The sequence below is a fragment of the Chenopodium album genome, chromosome 21 (genome assembly GCF_948465745.1).
Source record: "Chenopodium album chromosome 21, dcCheAlbu1.1, whole genome shotgun sequence".
Taxonomy (NCBI): Eukaryota; Viridiplantae; Streptophyta; class Magnoliopsida; order Caryophyllales; family Amaranthaceae; genus Chenopodium; species Chenopodium album.
In genome coordinates, this window is record NC_137854.1 from 1,019,663 (window position 1) to 1,047,233 (window position 27,571).

At 31.4% G+C, this 27,571-nt stretch overlaps 1 protein-coding gene and 1 long non-coding RNA gene across 2 annotated transcripts; one reads left to right on the plus strand and one right to left on the minus strand.

The window, feature by feature from the left end:
* Positions 1-2,034: 2,034 nt before the first annotated feature.
* On the plus strand, positions 2,035-3,666 carry LOC145602872 (transcription factor RAX1-like). Its single transcript, XM_081659025.1, has 3 exons — positions 2,035-2,252; positions 2,351-2,480; positions 2,809-3,666. The coding sequence occupies exons 1-3, from the start codon at positions 2,117-2,119 to the stop codon at positions 3,509-3,511; spliced, it is 969 nt and encodes a 322-aa protein (XP_081515151.1). The 5' UTR covers positions 2,035-2,116; the 3' UTR covers positions 3,512-3,666.
* Positions 3,667-9,334: 5,668 nt separating this feature from the next.
* Positions 9,335-14,652, minus strand: LOC145601054 (uncharacterized). Its single transcript, XR_014104340.1, has 3 exons — positions 14,199-14,652; positions 13,460-13,611; positions 9,335-9,427 (listed from the first exon to the last, which is right to left on the minus strand). It is a non-coding gene; the product is annotated as an uncharacterized LOC145601054 (long non-coding RNA).
* Positions 14,653-27,571: the final 12,919 nt, after the last annotated feature.

A 27,571-nucleotide genomic window follows, 5' to 3' on the forward strand; every position in this document is an offset into this window, starting at 1 on the left:
TAATGAAAAATTTGTCCATTTACATTACATAAACCAGAGCTCAAAACACGTGCCACAAGGCTGTGTTGCAAGTAAAAGAAAACGGAGGAAGTATTATTATTAATAAATATTATTTATTTATTTATTATTATTAAATATTAATTATTATTATCATTAAGTATTAATTATTTATTATTATTTTTATTAAATATACATTATTATTATAATAATTCAATATTAAGTATTAATTTTAAGCAGAGCAGAGCAAAACAGAGCAGATTTCAGCAGAGCAAAGCAGAGCAGAGCAGCTCAGCTCTAAAGAACGGGGCCTTAGTCTCTCTCTCTCTCGTGACTTGTGAATCTCTCTCTTTTGACATTGTGACTTGTGAATCTCTCTCTCTTTCTAATGTTAGGTTAGATGATATAGAAATAAAAAGGTTGACAATGAGGATAGCTATGGGACCTACCCTAATGAAACGATAATTTGATTGCTCACAAAAAGAAAGTAATGATAGTTCCAATCATGAAAATGCATTAGCTTTACAGCATGATTCTACGAAATGATGTGCATTGTACTTGATCTTTACTGGAAATCGTAGCCTTGAATGGCATGCAACGTTTAGAAATCAAGGATAGGGTTTGTTCATTCACCTAAAAGAGAAAACGATTTATGAAAAAAAAAAAAAAAAAAAAAGGTTGGGGGAAGAAAATGAATAAGGTCAAAGCTTCAAGGAGTTTACTTAAAAACACCAAAGTACCAAACCATATAATATAACTTGGTGGTCCTAAATTTCTGATTAAAGTCATGGAACCTATAATGAAAATATAAACATGTAAACCTTGCCCAAAATTCCCATTATCCAATGTGCGGGCGAAAAAAGAAAATCAAAGTCTGACCAGAAAATATTGCCGCCCAGCCTATGAAGATCAAGCAAGAGTTCAGAATTTACGGACCAAAGTCAATTTACTATTAATCACAAAACTAAATCAACTTGAACTCAACCTCGCATAGTCGCGTATAATTTGTTGTATAGAGTTTGTAATTAATCACATTAAGAAAAATTAGACCGTACTAATATTGTTGTATAGAGTTTGTAATTAATCACATTAAGAAAAATTAGACCGTACTAATATCATTAGTTCATTCCTCTACAAGTACGAACGATTCAATCACTTTATACAAAACCCAACTTGACCAAACATTATGATTCATCATCCAAATATAAACGGTACCAACTTGATTGAAAAAACTCATTTATCACCTCTACATTGACTCTACCTACGCGATACTTTAGATATACTCCGCATGTTGCCTTGTCACAATTACAAAGACATCATTTAAGCATATTTTTTACACTGTGATACATCAGAATAGTTTTCACATTCTGAATTTCTGATGATCCGCTTCTGATAAATATTACTCCAATAACAATCAATTTTTTTTACCCAAAAATGTGTCAGACAAATGATATGTTAAAGTGGAGAGTGGACTCCTTATTTTACACACCTACACACCATGCATAATTTAAAAAAACCACAAGAATAGTAGAAAGAAAAACTTCATTTGACTTTAGAGGAGATAAATTTCTCTTGAAAAACATTTTACATATTATTTTATAGGAACAAAGGTAGAATAATTGATGAGCATATCTTAAGGTCTATTTGTCTTTTCTGATTTCACATTGTTTCTAGTACATAGGCCCCCTCCTAATTGTATTATTATGTAACATTATTAATTAATTAGTACCCATAATGTGGAAGAAAGATAGTATAAAGAAAGGAAGGATTAAAAAAGCAAAAAATTATGATATATTAGATTCTAGACTAGGAAAGACAATGAGGAAAACTCTGATCTACTTTCTAAACATTTCAAAATTATCCATTATTTTATTCACAAAGTTAGATCCTTTTTTCTAATCTTCCTTTTTGAAATCCAATGACTTGTTCCATATCTCTCTTTCTCCAGCTATTATTGTCTTCCCTCACTAACCATTATATATACTCTCATACACATTTTTATACGACACAATTATCATCATAATTTATACAGCCAATTTAAGAGCTAAATTTTGCACAAACTTCCACACCAAACAAAGATAAAAAGAGAGGAAAACAAACAAAAATAAAAAACAATAAGATGGGAAGAGCACCTTGCTGTGATAAGGCCAACGTAAAGAAAGGTCCTTGGTCACCTGAAGAAGATGCAACTCTCAAGGCTTATATAGAGCAGAAGGGAACTGGAGGTAACTGGATCGCGCTGCCGCAGAAAATTGGTAAGCCATGATCATATATATAAAAAAAATTATCTCACTAGTAAAGTTTATTTCAGTTTTACTAACCTGAGTTTTCAACAAATTGTTGGTTGGTTCAGGCCTTAAGAGATGTGGAAAGAGCTGCCGCCTTCGATGGTTGAATTATCTCCGACCTAATATCAAGCATGGAGGGTTTACTGAAGATGAAGAGAATATCATATGCAGCTTGTACCTCAGTATTGGAAGCAGGTAACTGATGATCAAGCCCATTTCTAAATCGTTAAAAAAATATTTCTCGTATATAATAAATGAGATAGAATGATAATAGATACGTAGTATAAAGGAAAAGTAAACACTAGCATGAATCTTGCTATAACTCCGGTAACTAGACGGTTTTTAGAAGGGTGTTTTTGGAGATGCAATTATGGAAGTCTTGGTGTAGCCATAAAATAATACCACTATGAAAAGATACTATTTCTGATGGAGTTTAAAAGTAAATAAATAAACAGTTTGTAATCTTAGATGGAACTATGGAAGTATGATTCTAATATGCGTTGATTTTAATTATGTATTGCAGATGGTCTATCATTGCTGCACAATTACCTGGAAGGACCGACAATGATATCAAGAATTACTGGAACACAAGGCTGAAGAAGAAGCTGATGGCAAAGCAAAGGAAGGAACAAACAGCTTGCCGTATCATTGAGCAGGAGATTAAGAGAGAGAGCGAGACTTTTATGGTTAATCAAACCTTGAACCAAGTACCTTACTGGGCTGAGCAGCAAACATCCATGCCTATGATGCACCCAAGTCTTGCAGCTCATCATCTCGGAAATCAAGATCAGCTCACAAGACTACTGACCAAGATCGGGGGACAGTTTTATGACGATTCTCAGCTCATAAACAACGGTGGCAGTTACCAATATCCCACTCAAGACCAGCTTTATGTTCTAGACTCGTCTAATGCTCAAGCATCTTCAGCAGTAGCCATAAATTCCACGACAAACGTGAATTTTACCCAATGGCTAAACACAGATTACGACGTGAATGGTGTGAGCATGAATATGCATCAAGGACAGGAGAGTTTTCCTGCAGAATTTGAAGCGTACTTAAGTAATCAATTAAGATTTGATGGGAACGAGAGCTATTCTGGTGTTGAGGTAGGCAACAACAGTAGCGCCACCAGCAATTCCACAGGCAGCAGCAGCTGGGAAGACATGAGCTCCCTAGTCAACACACCTGCATCCAGTTTCGACGCTTATCAGAATGGGATGCTGTAGGCTCTATTGTGTCCCAGGTTCTTAGGATAGCAATAATAAGAGTAGCATAATATGGTGTAAATTATTTGTACCTGCGGAATTCAGGATAAGGTTCACAGTAAATTTCATTGATATATCATGTGATTTTTGTATGAAATATGCATATGTTTGTGATTCATTTATTTTCCCAATCAACAGCATTTAAAATTTTGATCAGAGCTAGCTTAAGTTATGTCATGAAAGTTAGGATTATTGAGTACAGTACAGCTAGTTTATCCACCTTGAAACCAGAAGCTTTTCTGAAGATGTCTCATGAAAGAACGTACAGTATAAGATATTATCTAGACAACGTAACTACACTTAAAATACATGGGTTAAATGACTTTGCAACAATATTTTCCCAGTTCTGCAAGAAAAGGCAGTATAATAGTCGAAAAGGTACTTTAATTTGGACACACCTTGCTCAAACTTTGCAATTTGGGCATCAAAAAATGGCTGCATTCTCTTATAGTTATCTTCCTGTCTATACTTCTGCCAGCAACCAAGGCTATTTCCCGTAATATACTGATTCAATCAGCCTGCAATCATCTTACAATAACTTATTGAACATATTATATTTTATGATCAATCACAGGTAATTAAACATGCATCATTGGATAATCAGAGATTATGAATTAAAAATTCTACTAGTACAGAAATAATGCCAGATTGTTAATATCATATGAAGGGTAAAAGTCATGACTATATGCTTAAATTATAATTAACATCAATTAGATCCCCAAAATAAAACTTAAATCTAGAAAAATATATCAGATAGAATTCTTAATAACTATCCTTTTGTTTTCTTATATTTCGCAGTACCTTAAGGGTTATAGAATGAAGCAGACAGCAAGCATGCAATCAATCTTACTTTTCTGTCAGTATTATGGTGTAGGTGATTTTTCCTATTTTGGCTCTTGCTTGTTACTCAAGCCAAGGATCTGGGAATAATACCAGCCCTTGTGGAAGTCTAATTCAGGAACTACCCAGTCTAGACAAGGCCAAGATACCAGTATCCACACATCCTCCTGCCTCTTGAGATCTCAGTCATCCCTAGCAAAATTATACTCCCTTTGTCCCATTGCGGAGTTGACATTGTTCCAAAGCTCGATCTACTACAGAGTGAATACAACTTTATCATCATTCTCACTAATTTATTACCCCAAGTACACAGACCATAAAGGTGACTGCTGTAGTAGCAAAATTATACTCTCCCTTTGTCCCACAACTGAGTTAACACTGTCCCAAAGCTTGATCTGCCATGGAGTGAGTACTCATATTATCATCATTGTCACTAATTTATTACCCCAATCAAACAAAAATAAAGGTGATTATGCTATTGGAAAATATCTTACATTAACAAAAAAGTAAGCCAGGCTCCAATACAAAATCTAGCCTCTAAAGAGATGCATCTTTTAGACCCTCTAACATGATAAGAAAGCAATGTATTTTCTGAGCATATTTTTTAGGTTTTATTTCATTTGTTGTTGTGCTATTAATCTGCACAAATCAAATATATAACTGGTCTACGTGTTGCTGTAACTAATAAACAAATCCACTCCCCAGAATATAACTGACTGTGATCCATGGCATGCTGTACAATCGTGATTGTAGCAGCATTTAAAGATCATAGAATTCAGCTCCTTACAAAATATTCCTCATTACTCATCAAGATTCAATACCCAATTTCTGTAACACCTTTCTCCGAGGGAAGAGGGCTAATCATCTCATATTAACATGCGCTGATGTTCTCTTATTTCACATTTAAGATTCAACTCCAAACCTATTATTTTTGCATCTGACAGGTATCAAAGTAAGAATATTCCATCAGAGAAAAACATGGCATATTACAGAAATCTAATGACAAAAAGCTGCATGCCAATCATGCTGGACAAGTTACAACTATTAAAAAGTAAGTCCCAGAACTACCCAATAGAGTAACATCAATCCATTGTTTTTTTCACTAAAAACAACCTAAATGCGCTGGTTAACAAGTTCTTTCCTGTTTGGTCAGCAATTATTTATTGCCCTTCCTTTTATTGCTCTTTCCTGGATAACAACTATTGTATTCTTAGCTTCTTTTTTTTTCCTTTCTGTTTTGCTTCTTTTTAACAGGCTACAGGCCTACTTTCTATACTAAAAAAATACGGAGAAATACAAGAGATATATTAAAAACTTGTAGACATTCAATCCATGCATAGGTTAGACTATTACCAATTCAATTTCGGCTTTGGTCATAATTTACCACGTCTGAAAAAGGCGGATCCACATTCTATAGGGATAACAAATGTAAGGAATGCAAATCCATCTCATGTGTTCTTATTAAATAGAAAAAGCTTCCTTGATAAATTTACATAACCGACCTATTTTTTGGGGGTTGACTTCATCATGTACTCCCCTTGTCTCATCATCTTCTTGCAATTCACATAAAATTAAGGAGGGAGTACATGGAATTGAGGAAAAAATTATTAGTGGATATATATCTAATACACTTACAAAATTTCCTAATAGAACTTAAAACGGAAAACAGTACATTTTTGTTTTCTTTGGTAAGCAATCTGTAAACAATTTTTTAATGCACCAAAAAATAGTATAAATATTAAATCCAAGTACATAAGGTGGAGGTGCTTACTAGATAGGGTTCTTCATCATCCTTACACAACAAAAAATTATCCACAATATACTATTAATAGGGTACAAATCAAGCAAAATATCCAATTGTGACTAATAAAATATCAATGCCTGAAACTTGGATGTGTCATGTGTGCACGTTACACAGTCTGAAGAAATTACAAAAATGTAAACAGTAAAATAAAATGGACATGGCTCTTGGTTCCGAAGGGTGCGGCGAGGAGTAATATCAGCTGTGTAGCACAAGTCAAAAAAGATAAACGACAAATGAAAGCACAAAAGCTAAAAAAAAATTGACCTGGTCTCTCTCTTTTACTTGTAGTTGCCTTGATGAAATATAATCTAAAAGATATGGTGTGCTTAGTCAACTAAAGTAATTGTAATGGCTTTTGTTAAGTCCTCGGGATACTAGACGATGAATACTACAACTATGGTATCCATTATTTGATTATATCACTATCAATTCGAACTTTTCACCCTTTCACCAAGATGCGTCTAGGACTGAATAAGATAACAGATGCACACCTAACTGTTCAAACACTTACATATTTCCTCGTTGCTTTGTTTGCAAGAGCTTGTTGCTTAATCTAACGGCTCATAATCACTGATTGCACACCTAATGACTCTTCAAGTCTATATTAAAGGCGGTGTCTGAAAGTAGCAAAATTTGAAAAGTATGCATTCCTTGAGTTTCTATTACGTTTTAGCAGAAGAAATAGGGGATTCATGACAGAGTCGATGATACGGTGTATATGGCTAGAACATCAAGGTCTTCAGTCTAAAAAACAAAAAGGAAATGTCATGAATAATACTTGGTGGTAGACTAGTAGAGTTATTCAAAGGTCTGCCTTATCATTTGCTGATGCTAAACTACAAAGCTAATCAGTATAAAACATGTAAGTATAATTCCAAGACAGTGAATGGACTAAAGCACCCCTTTTGTGGTCCAAGAAATGCAATAGTGTTCTTACACGTGCCAAAAACTAATTAAGTTGAGGAGATTAACTCCCTATTTATATAACTAAGTTAACTAATACGGAACAACTTTCATGTACACAACGAATGTATGAGACTCTAAAGAGCATCATTTTGCAAAGTTAAAACTTCACAATTCATAGACGTACATACAAAGAAACTAAGGTAGACTGTGACTCCTTACATCTGGCAGCCCCACACGGGCACACCTATACCACATCACCCCCACATCAAAAACCTAAAACCATTTTAGGTCATCAGTATTTGATGAAATACTTCAGATAAGGGCCCAATTTCAGGGAGTAATATAAGGAAAAGCTCAAGGATTTTAAGCCAGCAAATCATATTAAGAGACACAGATCACGTTTGCAATATCAGTAAACCCACCTAACAATCTAAATAAAATCTTTAACAAAAAATAACTTCATGTCATACACTTCAATCACAAAATAGAATCCTTTTGTCTTATTTAATATGCATGTGCATTGATAGAAATGTTTTTCAAAGACGTGAATATAAATAAATAAATAAATAAAAATACAAAACGAGTCTAGAGAGTTGCAAAAGATAATAATGTACAAATTGACAATACTCAATCTCAAGTTCCCAATATATAAAGCGAATCTACATTGTAAAATTTAACTAATTAACACCCCAAGAATATGGATAAATTTCAAGCAAAGTAATAATTACATATTTCTGACAATTTTGATGGATATACATGTCCAAATAAGGTTTTATAATTTATATTTTAATTTTCAGAGTCCAATATTGTACGGATTTGATAGAGATACTCACACTACCAGGAAGCAGTAGTTGCAAATAAGATCAGTTTGATAATTATTTTTTGACTTTTACATCAATATTTCTTCTTTTATTTGTTTGTTTTTCTGTGAATAGCCAAATAAAATCAAGAATAGTAGTAATATACATGCACAGTTGACATACTTTGAAAACAAAGGTTGAAATTTTCAATTATGTCGAAAAGTACGGCTCGAACAACAAGGCCAATTCTCCAAGCAACCTGTCATATCTAGGTAGGCTCTACTAATCAATCAATCAATCAATCAAAGCCTTAATCCCAAAAGTGGGGTCGGCTAACATGAACCAAATATGATTATTCCGTGTAGTCATCAACATAAATCTTTCTCCTCCATCCCTTACGATCCAAAACTTCATCCTCACGTAAATCCATGCACTTCATATCCTTCCTCACTCCTTCCAACCAAGTCATTTTTGGTCTCCCTCTTCCTCGTTTAATCCCTCCATGATCCCACTCTTCCACTCTTCGCACCGGTGCACCCACGGGTCTCCGTCTTACATGTCCAAACCAACGCAGACGATTTTCCCTTAATTTATCTGCAATGTCTGCCCCACCTACTTTCTTCCGTCTAGGTAGGCTCTACTAATAAAAAAAATTAATATATTTGGATCAAATTCACTCATTTTCACTCCATTGACATTCTAACATTTTGGATCCATCTACTAGGCAGTACAGTAGCACACAATTATTTGCATCAGCTAATTAGACTTTCTTCCAAAAGAAAAATGTTTAATCATCAAACTGTAGTCAAAAGTAACCAAAGAAAGAACGTATTGCCTTTTTCTTAGTTCCATGATTAATTAGATGAATTAGTAGTTTTCCTATAAGTAGTTGTAGTATTTATGCATACATGAACATGTTACCAGAAAAGTAAACAAGTGCAGAATTCACTGTTGATGACAAATCAAAATCTTTGAGAGTGGATGCCTAGCCCACTCTTGGTAGCATTTTCACTAGGTAATTTCGGGCATATACCATGGTGCGGATTTGATGTTCCCTAAAATAACATGATTATGTTGAAGAGAACAAAAGGTTGAAAGTGAAATTTTTTCATCCTCTCTTATCCTTTATAAAAGCCTTGAGAATAAGACCTTATAGACTAATTTAAAATATTAAAAACAAGCCATGATAACCTCATCTCAATGTTGGACTACATCTAATCTCTTACAAAACCCCAAACCAGTCAAAATATTTTCATAACCCCTATTTTATTTCTGGAATTTAAAACAATTTCCCAAGAATTTATATTATCCGAAGTAATAGTAATGAAATTGCAGAAGTAATAATGGGAAAATACAAAGTAGTACTAACATAAATCAAGTATGAATATGCAAGTGCTAAGATGTTACCCTTGATTAAAGCCTTGAATAGGAGTTGTCCCCCTTGAGATCCATAGAATGAAAGATCCTTCCCTTCCTCTTATACTACCATTTGTGTTTGCTCCTAGATGAAGCCATTGCTTCCATTATCTGTGCCCAAACCAACCTCATGGTCACTTATAACAAATCCATCGTCTTAAAAGCTTTAGTGCACGGGGGGCAAAAACAATGCAAAAAATAGCACTAAAAAGGTTACCTAAAAATCCATGATAGTTTAGATTCATATAAAAACAAGAGAAAGAAAGTATATAAATGAAGATGGGAATTAAATATGAAAGATAAAAATAAAGGTACATCCTTCAAACACAAAGCTACAGCTGCACTCCACCATTTAGCACGATCATGAAACTACAATATATGTTTAGTTAACACCTGATTCAGTAGATAGTACATTGACAAGAACTGGGTGAGTGCCTTATTGATATCAATCTAGGAAAATTGAGAAGTAAAGTTACAACCAAAAAAAAAAACTATAGTTGTGATGTGATTCCCTTACAATTGAATTACAATTAATTTATGCAATTTTTTAAGTGATGATTTCATACTATACTAAAAGGTTAATTACATGAAAAATAATTTGCATCATAAAAGGTTACAAGGTGCTAAGGTGTTAAGCTGTTAACCTTAAAGATGGTTTTACTATCATAAACTTAGAGATGGTTTTGGGTTTTTTCCCATTGTTTTAACTAATTTCAAAACTACAGCATCCAAGTTGATCAAGAGCATGATCACAATTCTCTTTGTTTCCGAAAGATGAGCTATGTAAAAATTTAATTGTAAAAACCGAGATTTAAGGAAAGTTACCCACTTTGAAAACCGTGAAGCATCAAAAAGTAACTCAAGAATAATTTTTTTAAAAAAAAACATCTAAGCAATAAGTTTGATAAAAAAGAATAGTGGATGTGCAAAAACAACAAGGATTCCATTGTCCTTGCCAGGTAAGACTGACCAACTGAATCACTTAAAGGAAAGCAAAAATAATACAAGTATAGGATCTCTTCCCTAAATTTGACCAATCATAGTCCAAAATTCCAAAGTTCCAAAACACTGTTGAGGTGTTAGTCATTGAGGAAATAGAGAAAAGGTAATTAGAGTTTAAATCCCAAAAGCACTATTGTCAAGTTTATTTGAGTTTGGAAAAATAAATCTGTGATTAATTGGAAATAGATAGGTCTTAACGCTGTATTTCCTAAATGACTAAGTTGAGGAAAAGCATTGGTAAGGGCTGCAATTTTGGTATACATTCTCAACTTAATTATCATTACAATCACAGCTCAAACAAAGAATTGACAATAAAGAAGCAAATTTCTAAGCACCAATTTTCATTTCCACTCAAACCCTATAATCCATCTTATCCCCAAACTCCCTTTCTCACCGTCAGAGAAATCATACCTAAATAACCTAATGTTTTCGCATTGTCTCTAATAGCTTTTGTATAACTATAACAGGACATAAGATTTTTTTTAAATGTAAAAGAGGTAGAAAAGCTAATAGATAAATACACAAGGCCCATTTCAACCTCAATTCCAAGAGTTCTATTAATTAGGCTAATGCTTTCCAAATGAAGAACTCATCTTCAAGAATGGACTCAAAGGATTCACTCTAAGTAGTTTTTTTACTCTTTAAACGTTAGTTTAACCAAGAAAGCCACAAAAAACTCCCAAAGCATTCTCAACACCTCAAATTATGCCCTTAGTAGTTTGTTTGTACACTTTCAAGGGTGCATCCATTACCCTCTCATTTGTGGGTATCAAATACTACTCCTTTGCTTTCCTAAGTGTTATTTCAGAATTTGAAGCCACTTTAGTCAGTTTTCTAAACTGAAACAATCCCTAGTATTGTAAGACTCTTTCTCCACCCTATTAAATACAAAAGTTATTCACTACAAACATGGACTTCTTATTGAATTTATCTTTATGTTATTAATGCATGACATTGGAGCCATGCCTAATTATTGTTGAGGATCTTGGAGGCCAAACTTGTGGGTTGGCTCATCAGTGGCTTGTAAAAACATACCCCTCAGTTTCATTCTAATGATCTTTATAAGATGATGTACAAGTTTTAGGAAAATCTAATGACTTAAGTATAATATTGATAGATGGTATGGTGGAAATGACAAATTTTAGTTAAGTGATCAAACAATATAGAATCGTAGAAGTAATTTTTATCCCCATTAGACATTTCCCACCTAAAATTTCTTAATAGCGAATTTCTACACAATTTAAGTCTTTGAGATCATAAGTTTGAAAGCCTTTTTTATTCCTTTTTGATAGGAAAAATGCAAAAAAAAGTTGAGACACCAAATCAGCAACTTGTAGTGTTAAACTGTAAAAAGCCTGCCAATAAGTGCACATCTCTTTTGTCCCAAGACTCTGTGCACCTTTTAAATTATTCATCACATCTAAGTCCACCCTTAATCATGTCTTAAAGGTGAAGGGCTGACAGCCTGCCACTAAGGGTGAGTTTGGCCTCTCTAAATGGTGTCACATTCCTAGGGTATAAACTGGAAGCTTAGGGTATCACATTTCAACATAATAAAATTAAAAATTCATACTAAAAAAGACGAAAAAACAAACTACGTGGATAAAGCTTTCACACAAAGCAGACTAATCATGATAATTAAAAATTGTGCAAGCTAACAAATTGAATTAACTCATTTTAATATAAGATCAATAATTTTAGAGTGAGAATATGCAGGACAGAAAAAACCCACATAAATCTGCCAAAATCTCAGAGGTCAGAAATATTTCAGATAACGGCCCTACTAACAAACTTTTCAATTTTATATCAATTTCCTAAATAATCAATGAATTTCACGCACCTTTTTATATTGGAAATGTCGACACTCACTAACATGAGAATATCTCTGAAATATATAAAGTTAAATCATTCTGGTTATAACACCAACAGCCAAATGTGTACACTGTTTATACTCCCAGAGTCCCAGGTATATTATAAAACAAGTTTTTATCTTGTGAAAATGATTTATTCTTTATTTGAAGAACTCAACAATTTCACGCTTCCTGCTAGGAGGCTAACTCTAATAAAGGTGTTGAATTGCGCCATCAGATAAATGACAAGTTACATTTTGGATATAGTGATTGTTTATATTTGGTAGGCTTATTCTAAGGCTCTATCTTTTGCTTTCTACCCTCATTCTTACTAAGAGCCCTTTTTTTCCACATTAAATAAATAGTACAACTGTACAAGTATTGTAAACTGGTCTTGTTCATTACTATAAGACAAGAAAATTATGGAATAATGAAAGAGGAATGATAATACATGAGAAAGACACATGACATATAAATATTTCCGTTACATATATAAAACTGATAAAATAGAATAGATATTATATGCAAATACATAGTATGTTGCGGTAGAGGAAATCATTGTTGGGACAACCTACATCCTAACAAATTTGGACCGGCTTCAAGCTAGAAAGGTTTGTCCAAGTCCCAGAAATTGGGCGGGATAAAGTCAAAGACAAAGACATAGGCTATTGTAGTCGGGTCATCACCTCCCCCCCCCCCCCAAAACCCACACTCGGGCCCCCAGAATGGCCCCAGCGCTGTCCCTAAAAATGGCAGCCCAAATTGGGCTAAGCCACACTCCACTATAGAAGAAGTAGATATATAAGTAGAAAGAATAACAATTGCTTCAAAAGAAAAAACTTGACTAGCCATAGGCCCACAATTGTTTATTCCTGATTGATTAAACATAAGACTTGCTAATGCTTTCTAGTTTCTAGAATTCTTGGGGGCAAAATGGCATTGGATTATGAAAACATCGTTTGTGGATTCCTGGCCATCATAAGATGGGCTTGGATTTCTGCACTACAAGATTAATGAATTTTTCTACTGAAGAGGCCAATATAGCCCAATAAGACTACCCCCCTTCCTCTAAATTCTCAAGAGACAGAATGTACAATACTCAACTACGGTGAAAAGACATGATACATTTCACCTATCATCACAATTCTGGTGAAAAACCTTTAGTTGAATTGTTTATGCAAATTTCAGAAACACATACTAAGACACAACAAGCACCAGAACAATGGGTTATTGGGTTTACCACAAAGCGATGGGTAATATTGTTATAAAAGAGCGGAGGATAAGACATTACCTGCAGGTCTATAAGCAGCCAAGTTTCTGTTCCATAAGAACTTTGATCCAATGATAGCCACTAGCAGTCAGACAAGTTTTTTTTCCGTCCCAACTCCTGTTTGGCTGTTCTGAAAACACTAGTTCACAAATTATCTCTTTCATTTTCAATTCCTGGGCCAAAAATAAAAATCAACCTAGATCAAACTGGCTTTCAATTAATCAAAAAGCAACAACAAGAAAAGCAAAATGCAGACTAAAGAGCTGAACTGCAACTATTATTATGAGTATGTTTCTAATTTTTTTTTCCACTTGCATTCACCAAATCCTACATTGAGGACAGCTACGCTCAGGTACTGAGTTTACACATAATTTTTGCCTTCAAAGGATTAGATCTCTGTGTCAAGACAGCCAGAACTATATTTTCATTAAAGCAGCAATGACAAATATTAAAGACTCTGTGAATACCTACTTCTACTCCACAATTTCAGAGCTAAAGTTAAAAGAGCATCAGAAACGCAAACGAAAGGATATTATGAATTCATCATCAATGATAATGAATTGCAAATCCAATGACAATACTTAGCTGATGACTATAACTGTACAACCAGACCTCATGTACCAATCAGTACAACTACAGAAGATTGACAGCTGTAATGCATAAAATTGTGAATACTATACTAATTGCTGAAATCATTCTCAACAATTGAAGCAAATGCCTTGAGCCAAAGATTATGGAAAAAGGAGAGAACATGAAGTACCTTTAGCCTAGATTTTGGATCCATATAGATTTTGCAAATAATTTGATGACAAAGTTGCATGATTTGGAGTTGCACGGTTGAGTAAATCATAGAACTAAAACATCCAGTGCGAACCAGAATCACAGACTTCAAACATTCTATATCAGCTCAGATTTTAGCAACAAGAAAAAAGTTGGCCTCCCAACACATCATGTTACTCTGTCACAAAGACATACAATCTTTCATAACATAAAAGAAAAAAAAAAAGAGTAATATTAGAAATAGAAATCACCTTATTATTTTCTTATCCACAATTACAGCATGCACGTTGAGCAGAGCACACATTGAAAATCAAACATCAATAAACATGTTATTGTGAATAGTAAGTGTATGAAGGTAGCAAAAAAGTATAATAGAAGTAAAGTATGTTGGTATGATGGATAAACTACACAAACTAAACAGGGCCACAAGGGATTACTATCGACTAATTTCAACTAAATACATTTAGCAAGTTAAATAAAGACAAAATCTAACCAAGATAAAACAACATATATGCAGCAAATTGTCAACCACAAAGTAACTCTACACTAAATGAGCCATGAAATGGAATATATATGATATAATGCAGAAGTAAGGAAATGAAAACCAAATCTTAAAAAGATAAAACATTGTATTATAATCAAGAAGTGATCACAACCTAAGGTTTGATTTAGTTGGAGATTTACTAAGGTCACATTGCAAAACAATTTTTCATTGGCAATCTTGCCTAGTTTGGCCGCCAATCAAAATTTTCAAACAATATGACCATGGATGTGGATTTCAGAAATCTTCTTCTACTAAGAAAACTTCTATTTTTGAAATAATCCTAACAAAAAAAAAAATGCTCGCTCGAATTTTTTCACCATACATGAACATTATTCCAAAACCTCAAAAAAGTTCCACTCAAGAAGCTAGGCAACTTATCCCAACTAATTCATAAATGCTCTTTGTGTTAAACCTCTCAATCCGAAACCTAACTACTATCAACCAATTCACCATAATGAGGAAAAAACCACTCCAATTCAACGAGCCATTAAATTTTGGTCAGATACAATCCAAGACCTAAGAATAGTGAATCATTTAATTTCAAACAACTACGTAGTAATACTCGAGTCATGCTCGGTTTTTTTTCAAAATGAGACAAAAATTAGCATTAGTTTACCAATTATACATTTTATGCAACAAATTCAAAAGTTAGGGTTTAATTATATGTAACGGCTTCATATAGACAGATATGTTAAAATTTTCCTCCTAAGAATCCTAACCACAAATGAAGAAGAAATAGAATCTGAAGAACATCAAAATTTGCACAATTAATAAGAAGACGTCATAATTTCATACCTGTAGAGTGTAGGCTGTACACCATAATTTCTGATATTTTGCATCATCATCATCAATCCAAGTTTGACATCTGACAATGTATTAACATAATTAAATTAGGTTTACCTGTATCACTCGATTAAGTGATGATCGCCAACAATTCAACAAAGCATTCAACAAATTTACGAAAAAAATGGCAAAATCGAATGAATACACAGTTAATTAAAGAAGAAATTGATTTGTAAAACCAAATTAAATAGCAGAAGAAGCCGATTGAATTTCGCAGAAAATCGACGGAAATTTTAAATACGGAGATTGAAGAGATGCAGGGAGAATAGGAATACCTGGTTTTGGCTTCTGGTTGAAAAGCGCCATTTTTCAAAATAATCCGCAATAAAAAGGGAATATATATCTCTCACTTTGTAAGAGGATGCTCAATTTTATCTAGAGGAGTGAGAGAAAAAGAAAAAAAAAAAAAAAAAAAAAAAGGATAATTCATCCTATTAGAAGAGAAAGATAGAAAGAATCATTATACTACTCTATCTGTCTATCGTTATTAACATTTTAAATACATTTATTCGTAATAATCGTTCTGACTGTAAATAGGACTATGTGAATATGTATCACGAAATTATTGGAATCATGAATAAAAATGTACACAAATATGGAGTATTCAATAGAAGAAACAACTCAAACAAGTATTACAACTTTACAAGTACTTTGATTAAATATAACACGAATTATATAATTTTATAAACAATGGTTAAATAAGCCTTTAATGTAGCTAACTTTCCATAAAATTCCCTCAGTTACACAATAATTGTATCATATTAACTTTTTATATTATTGCTAACTTTTTTTTTAAAAACCATATTTGCATCCTGAAATATGATAATGAGGGGTGGGGTTAATGCATGAATTAGATGGTTTAGGGCACCAAGTAGGCTTCTTGGAAACATTTAGAGACTATGGAAAGAACCTTAAAGCATGACCTTGTCGAGTCTAAAAATTATCTATAAGGCTATAATATACGAAATCAGACAAGTTATTAAGATTTCGTTACCAAATGTAGAAAATTCAATGGATATTAAGGAACACATTATGAAGATATGGGTTTTATAATATTGATTGAAACCATATACTCCCTATAAGGCCAAGTTATGGTAGGAAGTTGGATTAGTAGATTTGAGACCACTGCAAACAAAAAGTATTATTGTATTTTCTCTGGGCTGAATTATTAGGCTTTGATTAAGCCATAATTCTGATCCCTGAATTCCACCACCAATCTTAAATCTTTTTCTTTTTGGTACTACTAATTTCCATGACTTTCATAGTTTCATCCCATGCACTAATTTTGACATTTTTTTATTGGTTTATTTTAGAGAAAAAAAAAAAGAAAAAAATTGTATGTTCAAATGAACATCATATGGTTTTGTCATAATTTCTACAGTAGTCATTTACTATTAAATAAATGAATTTATAAAACTGCAGATTGAGGATTGTTTGTTGGCCCAAACTGGCTTCCTACTATGGGCATGGGAACCCATTAAGGGCCTAAGGCTATGGTGTAATGAATTTGGCCCATTTAAAGTTTCTTAAAGCCCGAATACGATGCAAGTCTTGCCACTAACACAATCAATGTAACATAAATTGCCAATCCTAGGACACCCTTGGGGTCATTCCAACCAAAAATGACATCTCCATATTGAAATCTCCTTATAATCCAAAAAATAACCCCAACGAAAAATTTGTTTCACAGTCGTAACAAAATCCACATACGGCAAATGAGAAGAATGTCATAGGATGCAGGGAGTACGTCTGTACGTGTCTACATACACATGATACAGAGTACTATTTGTCAAACTTGGGTAAAAAGTATGGCAATTTAGCTCAACTTTTTGGAAGCAATGCAAACATATAAAAAAGGTTGCCCTTAAAAAGGGTTAGCACAATAAAGTCATCATATTAACCCTCCGCTAGGGCACTTTTTTTTTCTTTTTCTTTTTCTTTTTCTATTTTTAGGTGACAAAAAATGCTTCCTTATCTCTATGTTTTGTGGAATTTTGCATTCTTGCGAGCGAAGAATCAACCAACACATCCCTTCCTTTCTCCACTCAGCCATTTTTCTCAAGAAACTAGAGTTAGCTAGCAAGCTTGATTAACAAATTTCTTAGAAAGTTTTTGAAAACTATACCAATAATAACCTATTATTACTTATTAGAGATGTGAGAAATTTAATATCGGAAAATATATTAGAACGACATACTATTGTGGAGCAAGTAGAACGACATACTAAAGCGGAAAATAAAAAATTTAAGTTATCACTATTTTAAATACATATAGTCGACAACATACATTTCATTTATACAACCCATTAACACAACAAAATCATTGTTATAACTCTAGCTTAGCTAGTCTCATTTGCAACTTGCAAGAACAAAATCAAGAATAACTTGAATTGATCATGGGCACCCATAATGCTCACAATAAAGAAATATACAACATCAAAATAAAATAAAATAAAATAAAATAAAATAAAATAAAAAATTGCCTAAGAAAAAAGATATTTCCAATGTGGCAAATAAATAGGGCTGTAATTTTCACATGTCGACTAGGAATCGTATCTAGTTGGAGATAATTTTGGAATTATTATCTGTTGCAATGCAATACTATTTGTTGCTGATCTGATATTGTTGGCAAGTATTATACTTTTTATTTCATTATAAATGCAGTCCAGAACTCAACTCCAGATAGTTATATTTTTTTTCCTTTATTTGTGGACGGGGATATTGGTATTTTTAGTAGGTATGATATGCTTGCAATCATATAATGTATCAAACTTATTTGTTTTTATAGAAGATCCTTTCTGGATTCCTCTCATATATACCACTTACATTCTTGTATTATAAATTACTTGTATAATACAAGTGGTATATAATTTACTATTTAATCCAACAATATAATGTATAGATGTAAACAGCCAGAGGTGAAGTGTGGAAGAATATTATGCCACTATATAATACGGAGTAATTACATAATTCAATAAAATATTAAATTCAGTTGGTGATCTAAATTTTTTTGTAGCTAGACATGTTGGAGATGGAGGGTAATTTTATTTTGAAATAGTGTTGGTAATTTATAAGGGCAAGTTCAATAAATTCAATCTTCGTCGATCTGAATTAAAATTTGTTTAAATTGTTTGGGTCCTGAACTATAATTTTTTGTGAATTTATTTTACATAAATAAAAGACATATGATGATATGAAGTATATCATTGTAAATGGCCTTAAAGAGTGGATAATCCTTAGCCTTAGCCTTCAACCCTTCCTTTTATTAATAAGAACACTACTACAAAAAGTACAATTAAATAATAATATAATCTAAATGTAAAGTAGATAGATAATTCTATTATGTTGCGATTTTATATTAGAATAATGTCATCAAAATTTCTGTTTTTCAGATAGATTTGTTATTAGTTATGTTAAAATCATCAAAATAATATAATGTTAGTTTTTTTTATACAACTTATGTAATGTTTGTAATTATTCAAAACGGAGAGGGAGATACATTAATTGCAAAGCTCACACTACATTGGTATGACACGCCATGTCTACGAAGAAATAAGAAGATAAAATAAAAATTAAAATTAAAAATTAAAATAAATAATTATTCCATATAATATTGCCACTTGATAGAAAATGGGACATGAACACGAGATGAATCGCAAATAATCCTTCTAGCAAAAGTTGTAAATGAGACAAATAAAAGGGCCGGTTGAGGTAAAATGCCTCTCATATCATATGTATAATTATATACTTGTATATAATTATATATACAGTTCAATCATTTCAATTTATATAAGAAAGTGCATACTATAGAAAAAAACAAAGATGGTCATAGAAAGAACACTAACTAGCTAGTAGCCAACAAGCCACTATATGACATGTTAAGGTCGGTCCCCCTCCATTTTGTTTGGTAAAACAAATATCGGCATTTCAAGGCCTACTAGACTACTAAGGCCCCGTTCTTTAGAGCTGCTCTGCTCTGCTCTGCTCTGCTTTGCTCTGCTGAAATCTGCTCTGCTTTGCTCTGCTCTGCTTTGCTCTGCTGAAATTTGCTCTGCTCTGCTTTGCTCTGCTTCAATCTGCTCTGCTCTGCTCTGCCCTGCTCTGCTCTGCTTAAAATTAATACTTAATATTGAATTATTATAATAATAATGTATATTTAATAAAAATAATAATAAATAATTAATACTTAATGATAATAATAATTAATATTTAATAATAATAAATAAATAAATAATATTTATTAATAATAATTAATATTTATTAATAATAATACTTCCTCCGTTTTCTTTTACTTGCAACACAGCCTTGTGGCACGTGTTTTGAGCTCTGGTTTATGTAATGTAAATGGACAAATTTTTCATTATAATTTTTACAAATGATACTTAACTCTATTCTAATTTTCGTGTAAAAATTATATTGATAAAATCGCTCGTTTACCCTCACTAATCATCTCCTAAAACTGCATGCTTAAAAGGTGTGTTGCAAGTAAAAGAAAACGGAGGAAGTATATAATTGATATTTAATAATAATAATAATATAATTAATATTTAATAATATAATTAATATTTAATAATAATATTAATTAATATTTAATAATAATATAATTAATATTTAATAATAATAATATTAATAATAATAATATTAATAATAATAATATTAATAATAATATAATTAATATTTAATAATAATATAATTAATAATAATAATATAATTAATATTTAATAATATTAAAATTAATAATAATAATAATAATATTTAATATTTAATAACAATAATAAAGCATTACAATTATTATTATAGTATTAGTAGTAGTAGTAGTAGTAATAATAATAATAATAATAATAATAATAATAATAATAATAATATTAGTAATAATAACAATATTAGTAATAATAATAATAATAATAATAATGATAATAATAAAAAAAATGAAAAAATTAATAATAATAATAATGAAATCTGCTCTGCTCTGCTCGGCTCTGCTTTGCTCTGCTTCAATCTGCTCTGCTCTGCTCTGCTTTGCTGAAATCTGCTCTGCTCTGCTCTGCTCTGCTCTGCTTTGCTCTGCTCTGCTGAAATCTGCTCTACTCTGCTCTGCTCTGCCCAGAAGCTCAAAAGAACAGGGCCTTAGGCCCTGTTCTTTTGAGCTTCTGGGCAGAGCAGAGCAAAGCAGAGCAGAGCAGAGCAGATTTCAGCAAAGCAGAGCAGATTGAAGCAGAGCAGAGCAAAGCAGAGCAGAGCAGAGCAGATTTCATTATTATTATTATCATTATTATTATTATTACTAATATTACTATTATTACTAATATTATTATTATTACTATTATTATTATTATTACTATTATTATTATTATTATTATTATTATTATTACAACAATAACTACTACTACTACTACTATTATTACTATTATTATAATCATTAAATTTTATTATTAAATATTAATTATTATTAATAATATTAATATTATTAAATATTAATTATATTATTATTATTAATATTATTATTATTAAATATTAATTATATTATTATTAATATTATTATTACTAAATATTAAATATTAATTATTATTATTATTATTATTAAATATTAGATAATATTATTATTAATAAATATTAATTATATATTATTATTATTAAATGTTAATTATATATTATTATTATTAAATATTAATTATTATTATTAAATATTATTTATTTATTATTATTATTATTAAATATTAATTATTATTATCATTAAGTATTAATTATTTATTATTATTATTAAATATACATTATTATTATAATAATTCAATATTAAGTATTAATTTTAAGCAGAGCAGAGCAGGGCAGAGCAGATTGAAAGCAGAGCAGAGCAAAGCAGAGCAGATTTCAGCAGAGCAAAGCAGAGCAGAGCAGAGCAGCTCTAAAGAACGGGGCCTAACTTTGGCTAATTTGAATAGAAATTGAGACAAAAACATTCCAAATTACTTGTAAAAGGATTATATATACTACCAATAAATGCTATAATAATGCTTCATACGGACTAAAACACACTGTTAATTTAAGTTAACACGACTTCCTTATCAGCTGTTGATTAAAGCAATTGATAGTAGACTTAAATAGCTTATAAATATTTTATTTGTCATCCTAAAAATATTTTTGTTTGTACTTGTAGGATATATTTGTAGGTTAGCCCTACTATTAAAGGGTATGTAGTTAATATACATATATAGCATTATGTAGGAGCCTAGAGACCATAATATAATGGGGATGGTCCCTTGATGTTGTTATATAAAGAAGCATGGGAAGATGGAGGGCATACCAGGTTGCCCCTTGAATTTGGGCACGAGGGATACGCCCTTGTATTATGCAGGTGTTGTATATAGTTACCTTAAGGCATGTGCTTTGCCTACACCCATCTTTCTTCATGTGATTCCCACATGTATGACTCCCTTCCATACTTGGTCTTTGGGAGCTCTTTCATCGACTTAATTCTTGGTAGGTTTAAATTTACTACTACATTCTAAATACTCCACTTGAAAATCATGAATTTAAGATGGATGTCATTTATTAAAAAAAAATAATAATAATAACTAATAAAGTCTTAAAACGAGTATGACAAGTAAACAATGCAAGAAAATAATACATACATTTGAAATTTTACATGTGATTTTAATTTGTCCTAGTATAGTTGTATAAATCAAACACACAGTACTTCGCTCAAATATGTGTAGCGTACTAGCTATACTACACCTATACAGCATATGTATCATTTCACTGTTGAATATTAATTATGGGCCTAATTTCATAACCCACCTAATCATTGTACTATTATGAGACGAAATAACGGGTTTAATGAGATTAATTGAGTAATATTATTCCATCTGGATTGAGTTTTTCTTCTCAACTTAAGCTATGATCTAATTGAATTAGGGTTTATTATTTCGATTGATTTTTTTTTTTTTTAAAAAATATAATTCTAAATCATTTATTTAAAGTAAAAATTCATTTGTATAAATTAAAAGACTATACCCAAGTTCAATTAGAGCTTAGGTTGAGCAATGCTTATAAAACTCAAGGTAATTATGAGAAGTTCATGTTTGAACAAACAGTTTCAAGTCAAGTCGAGTACAAGTACATTTTTTAAATCAATTGATCGAGCTCTTCTCAACTCATGATTAATTTGCTTGATCATCATCTCTTATGGAACTTCATTAGTACAAGCAAATAGCAAAACAATTAGTAACACTTGACTACTCTGCAGAGTTTCCACGCAAGATACGTACTGTACACATTAGACAGATAAAACAACAATAACCTAAATAAACTTGTTAGTCAAATTCTTTTTGGTCCGTATAAGTCTTGTCCTTAAGGATGACAAATTAGTGTCAAAATACTGTCTTTAGGTTTATTTGTCGAGGAACAGCTCCTACAATCTAAGGCATTTTTGTCTGCAATTTGGCTAATTTTCTTTGACATAATGACAATTAGCCAAGTTTATTGACCTTCTATGTTGCTTTAATGAACTGTCATGCCCCCTCTTTTTGATCTAGGTTAAATACCAAACAGTAACACTTTATGTTGGTCACTTACAGAACCAACATTAATTGATTAATTAATTAGAATCATATCCAACTATAGAATAATAATCTTGATCATCTTAATTAAGTTATTTCCTATAATTAGTCATCTTCATCCCAACTACCCTGATCATGCTTGAATAATTAGTGGATGATCCCCCAATTTGATTGGGTTGTTGTATAAAAAACACAAACTTATAAATAAAACGGATGTTCAGTAAATTACTGAACATCCGTTATAAAGTGACAATAAAATGTATAAAAGTTACACTAAAATGCACAAAAGTTACCCTGACATATATAAGAGTTATTTATGCTTCATTGATAAATTTGACAAAAGTGACACTAAATTTGATAAAAGTAACACTAAATCTGACAAAAGTGTACCCGATGTACAGTAAATTACTGAAAACCGGATGAATACAAAAGTTTTCCAAAATTCTATCATTGATTCAAACTGCCATGCTGCCCAGTTAGGAAATTGAATAGTTGATCCATATATAAATTATGATCTCATGTAAAGAATTTTAATAATAAATTGTCTTTGTTAAAATGATTTAAATTAGACTACAACACCATCCAAATCAAATTGACAAAGACTAAGTAAAATATAGAACGAACTAACTCCTATATCAAAAAATTGGAATTATATTGTACTCTGTATATTTATGTACCTAAAACGATGTCGTGTTATATACATGACAAGAACTGATAATGCATCATAACGAATATGAAAAACATTGCACGAGCATAGGTACACTCATACGTATAAAAGACTAATCGTACCGTTCATATTATGTCTATTGAATCTATGAATGATTTTTAATTTTGTGGTGGTACGTTATTAGATCATCTCTAATAATTACTCAGATATGAAGGATCCAATATTATATATTGTTTGGTATTAAGGGGGTATATGCATATGCTTAAATTAGTGATCAATATGTTTAAGTATATCATGGGAGCAGATTATTAGCTTATGATTGAATCTATTAATGTATACCAAAGTCTGATCGATAAATAGTAGGTACATTAAATAAAGTATCACGAGTAAGAGTGAATTAAGCAAGGAAAAATATTTGAGGCACATGGTATATAGTCAAAGGTATAACATGAAAATCGACCAAAATTCTCAATTCTATGTTTGTTCAAGTATTTCATTTAGAATTTTCCATAATTAGACCCTTTATTAAAAATACTTTTTTTCATGCTAAACCTTTATTAAAAAAAAAAATAATAATTATAATATTAATAAAAATTGTTTTCCTAACTTATTATTTAGTGGTAATAGTGTATGGACGCAACCAAACTAGCTACCACTTGTCACATACTCACATGCAAGTATCATGGGATCATAATCGTAAGCGAATAGCCGCGTTTCAAGGAATTGAACTTATTTTAATTTGTAAAATAAAATCAGATATATTTTAATTATATAAATATTTAAAGTACTACGAAGTATATTTTAACCAAAAAAATCATTAGAAGACCATAGGAGAATAATACAAGATAATATTTGGAGTTGAAGATTTTGTGTCGTCACCTCTAAATCTTTTATCTAGAGTTTATGCTCATTAAAACTTGTTATTTGACAAAGGATTTGATTTTTACGCTAATTATCTATAGATGGATTCAACTTGTCGCTAATACAGTGACATTTTCCTGCAGATTCCATTGCTAAGCTATCTAAAATAACATTCTGATGTCAATAAATAAATGTTAGTAGAGATTTTTTCGACCGGTCAAGGAAGGCTCTATTCATCTTTTATAGCCAATAATTATTACTTGGATTTTTTAAGTTCGGAATCTCTATGGTAATTAAGAAGCATTATATATTTTTCAAAATAATGATAGTGAATTCTGTTTGATTTGGATTGACTTTCTACTAAATCAGGTCAAGTTTGATCATCTCTTAATTTTGACCAATCTGTCAAGTGGGTTAGTCAAACTACACCAATAAGATTTAGCTCTATCTAGCTAGCTCAACTCATATGTAGTAAAATGAAAATAAAATACCTAGCCAACATATATTGGCATGCTTTCCAAACTAATAATTTGGTGGCCAATTAGTCAAAGTAAATCTCATCATCATCTTGGAGTTATCTAAGGCTCAATCCAACACACGTAAAACCTAATAATTGTCACCACTCAGTCAAGGTGGTATCTCGTTTCAATCTAGAACCTCAATGGAGATTAGATGTGCGATAGTAAATTTCTTTTAAAGGAGGAGAAATTAGTATTTTATCTCATTCATAAATAATTTAAGATACTACCGTGTATATATGTTTAAGTTTTTTCTTCTATTTTAAACCCGTTCTCTACACAGTGAAATAATGTCAAAAAGATATACATACTACTAGTACTTGTATATGTTTAACAACCCTAATACCATCTCATAATAAGAGTTAACTTTTACCTTGATCGGAAATATCATTGAGTGGTCCATTACAAATTGTCAATTGTGGACTTTGTTGTCCTAACTACTTTATTAGAATTTAATTAAAACAATTACACTATAGTGTTTTTTTATTATTATTATTTTTTTTATTTATTTAAACACTAAAATATAAATATAGGGATTGATGAATAATAATACAAATGCTATTTACTTATTAAATTGTAGGGGGATGAAATTGATTAATAAGAGTATGAAGGAAGAATATATAGACACTCTAGCTAAATCTTATACTCCGTATCCATTAAATTTGCTAACTAAAGGCATGCACTAGAAGAGAATACGTAGCTTATTTTGGCTTAAAATGACGTAATAAAACATAGAACTTGCGCAGATAGCACTTTAGCTGATGCTCTAGTCCTTAAACGTACGTTCCGTCGTTAGATTAGTTTTGCAACATAGAAAAAGATCGAAAATCAAAATCAAGCTATTAAAAAACCTGACTTCCAACATCCACCGCCAACACCAGGTTGGTTGACTTGGGAGTTTCCTGTAATTTTATATTTATTTATTTCTACTTGGTGTGTTGTTGGTTGATATTACTTGTTATTGCAACTTCCTCTCATGGTTTTATTTCAAAATAATACTTCGACCTCTAATTTTCTATTCTCATATAGTCTTGGGTGAGACCATCAACAAGTAAGTTTTAAAGAGTACGAAAAGTCAACTTAACATAAATGAACAATTACTTCGGACTGGATTAATAAGTTGCTCAGTTAGTGGTTGCCAACATGTTATGAAAAGACTTAAGTTCATAAAAGTCTTAAGTTTCACATTTTTAACTCCATAAATTATGTTACTCGAACAAAATAATATAAAATACTTCATTTTAAATTTTACTCCGTATTTCAGAGTGGGTGTCAGGTGTGGGATTATGGACACTTGCAATTGACACGATAGTTCATACTTTGTATTGAAAACTTGCGCTCCCTTAGATCATGTATAAAAGTTCTTCCTATTTTGATTATTTTGTGAGACAATAATTAATGTCCAAACTAGAAGAACTTTACATATTGGGGAAAGAATTAATTAGCATTGAATGAAACTAGTACTTGTAGCAAGTGGTAGTAACTAATTAAGCAAGCCTTAAGTAGGTAAACATGAATGACTTGGGTCTTCACTCAATTCATCACACCATTCCATAATTCCATGCATTCAAATACAATGCACTATATGGATAGTTTCAATTCATCATTAAGTTAGCTTTTACAAAGATTTTATCTTACCACTAGAAAGATTTGTCTCTCCTATTCTTAAAAAGATCCAACGAGGCAACGAACACTACTAACTCTTCATTACTTCCTAACTATACTCATCATTATTTCCTTCCATTTATGCTTATCCCTAAGCATATATTATAATCTTCATATGATTATATTATAAAGTTTTTCCACGAAATTAAATTCCTAATCCTACTATAACGGCTCAAATGACGTTCCACCAAATAATTAGAGAGAAATTAAAATTAAAATTAATGAGACATACTCCATGAAAAAGAGTGGTGGTCGGTTAAGTGTAAGGGGTAGTAAAACCGGCCAAACTCGCCGTTAATCTCGCCGCTACTAGTAACAACTAACCATTTACTACACGTTTGTGCACTTATCAAGCAACATAAACTGATCTAGAAGATGTATATACGTCCACGTGGCATTATTTTTTGGTCGTTTATATTATTAGTGCATTTATTATCTATCATCCCCCTTCCCCCCAAAAATTAATAATTATATTAATGAAATTAATAATAGAAGTATGTTGTAAATAACTACGAGAACCACCAACCCAATTATAGGATTTCATAATGCATCACATTATTAATATCAATAATAACTTCATTACCGGCCTTTTTTCAACGGGATCTTAACTAACCAACTAGAACATTAACGGTAGAATCTCTGCTTTTATTTTTTATTTTTTTTTAATTTTTTAGAATTGCTAAGTATATAAAGTATTCTT

What these genes read in the sequence shown, in the direction of transcription:
- LOC145602872 (XM_081659025.1), top strand. Translation starts at nt 2,117, where the DNA reads ATGGGAAGAGCACCTTGCTGTGATAAGGCCAACGTAAAGAAAGGTCCT. An exon ending in CGCGCTGCCGCAGAAAATTG is followed by an intron (nt 2,253 to 2,350) that starts GTAAGCCATGAT and finishes TGGTTGGTTCAG; the next exon opens with GCCTTAAGAGATGTGGAAAG. An exon ending in TACCTCAGTATTGGAAGCAG is followed by an intron (nt 2,481 to 2,808) that starts GTAACTGATGAT and finishes TATGTATTGCAG; the next exon opens with ATGGTCTATCATTGCTGCAC.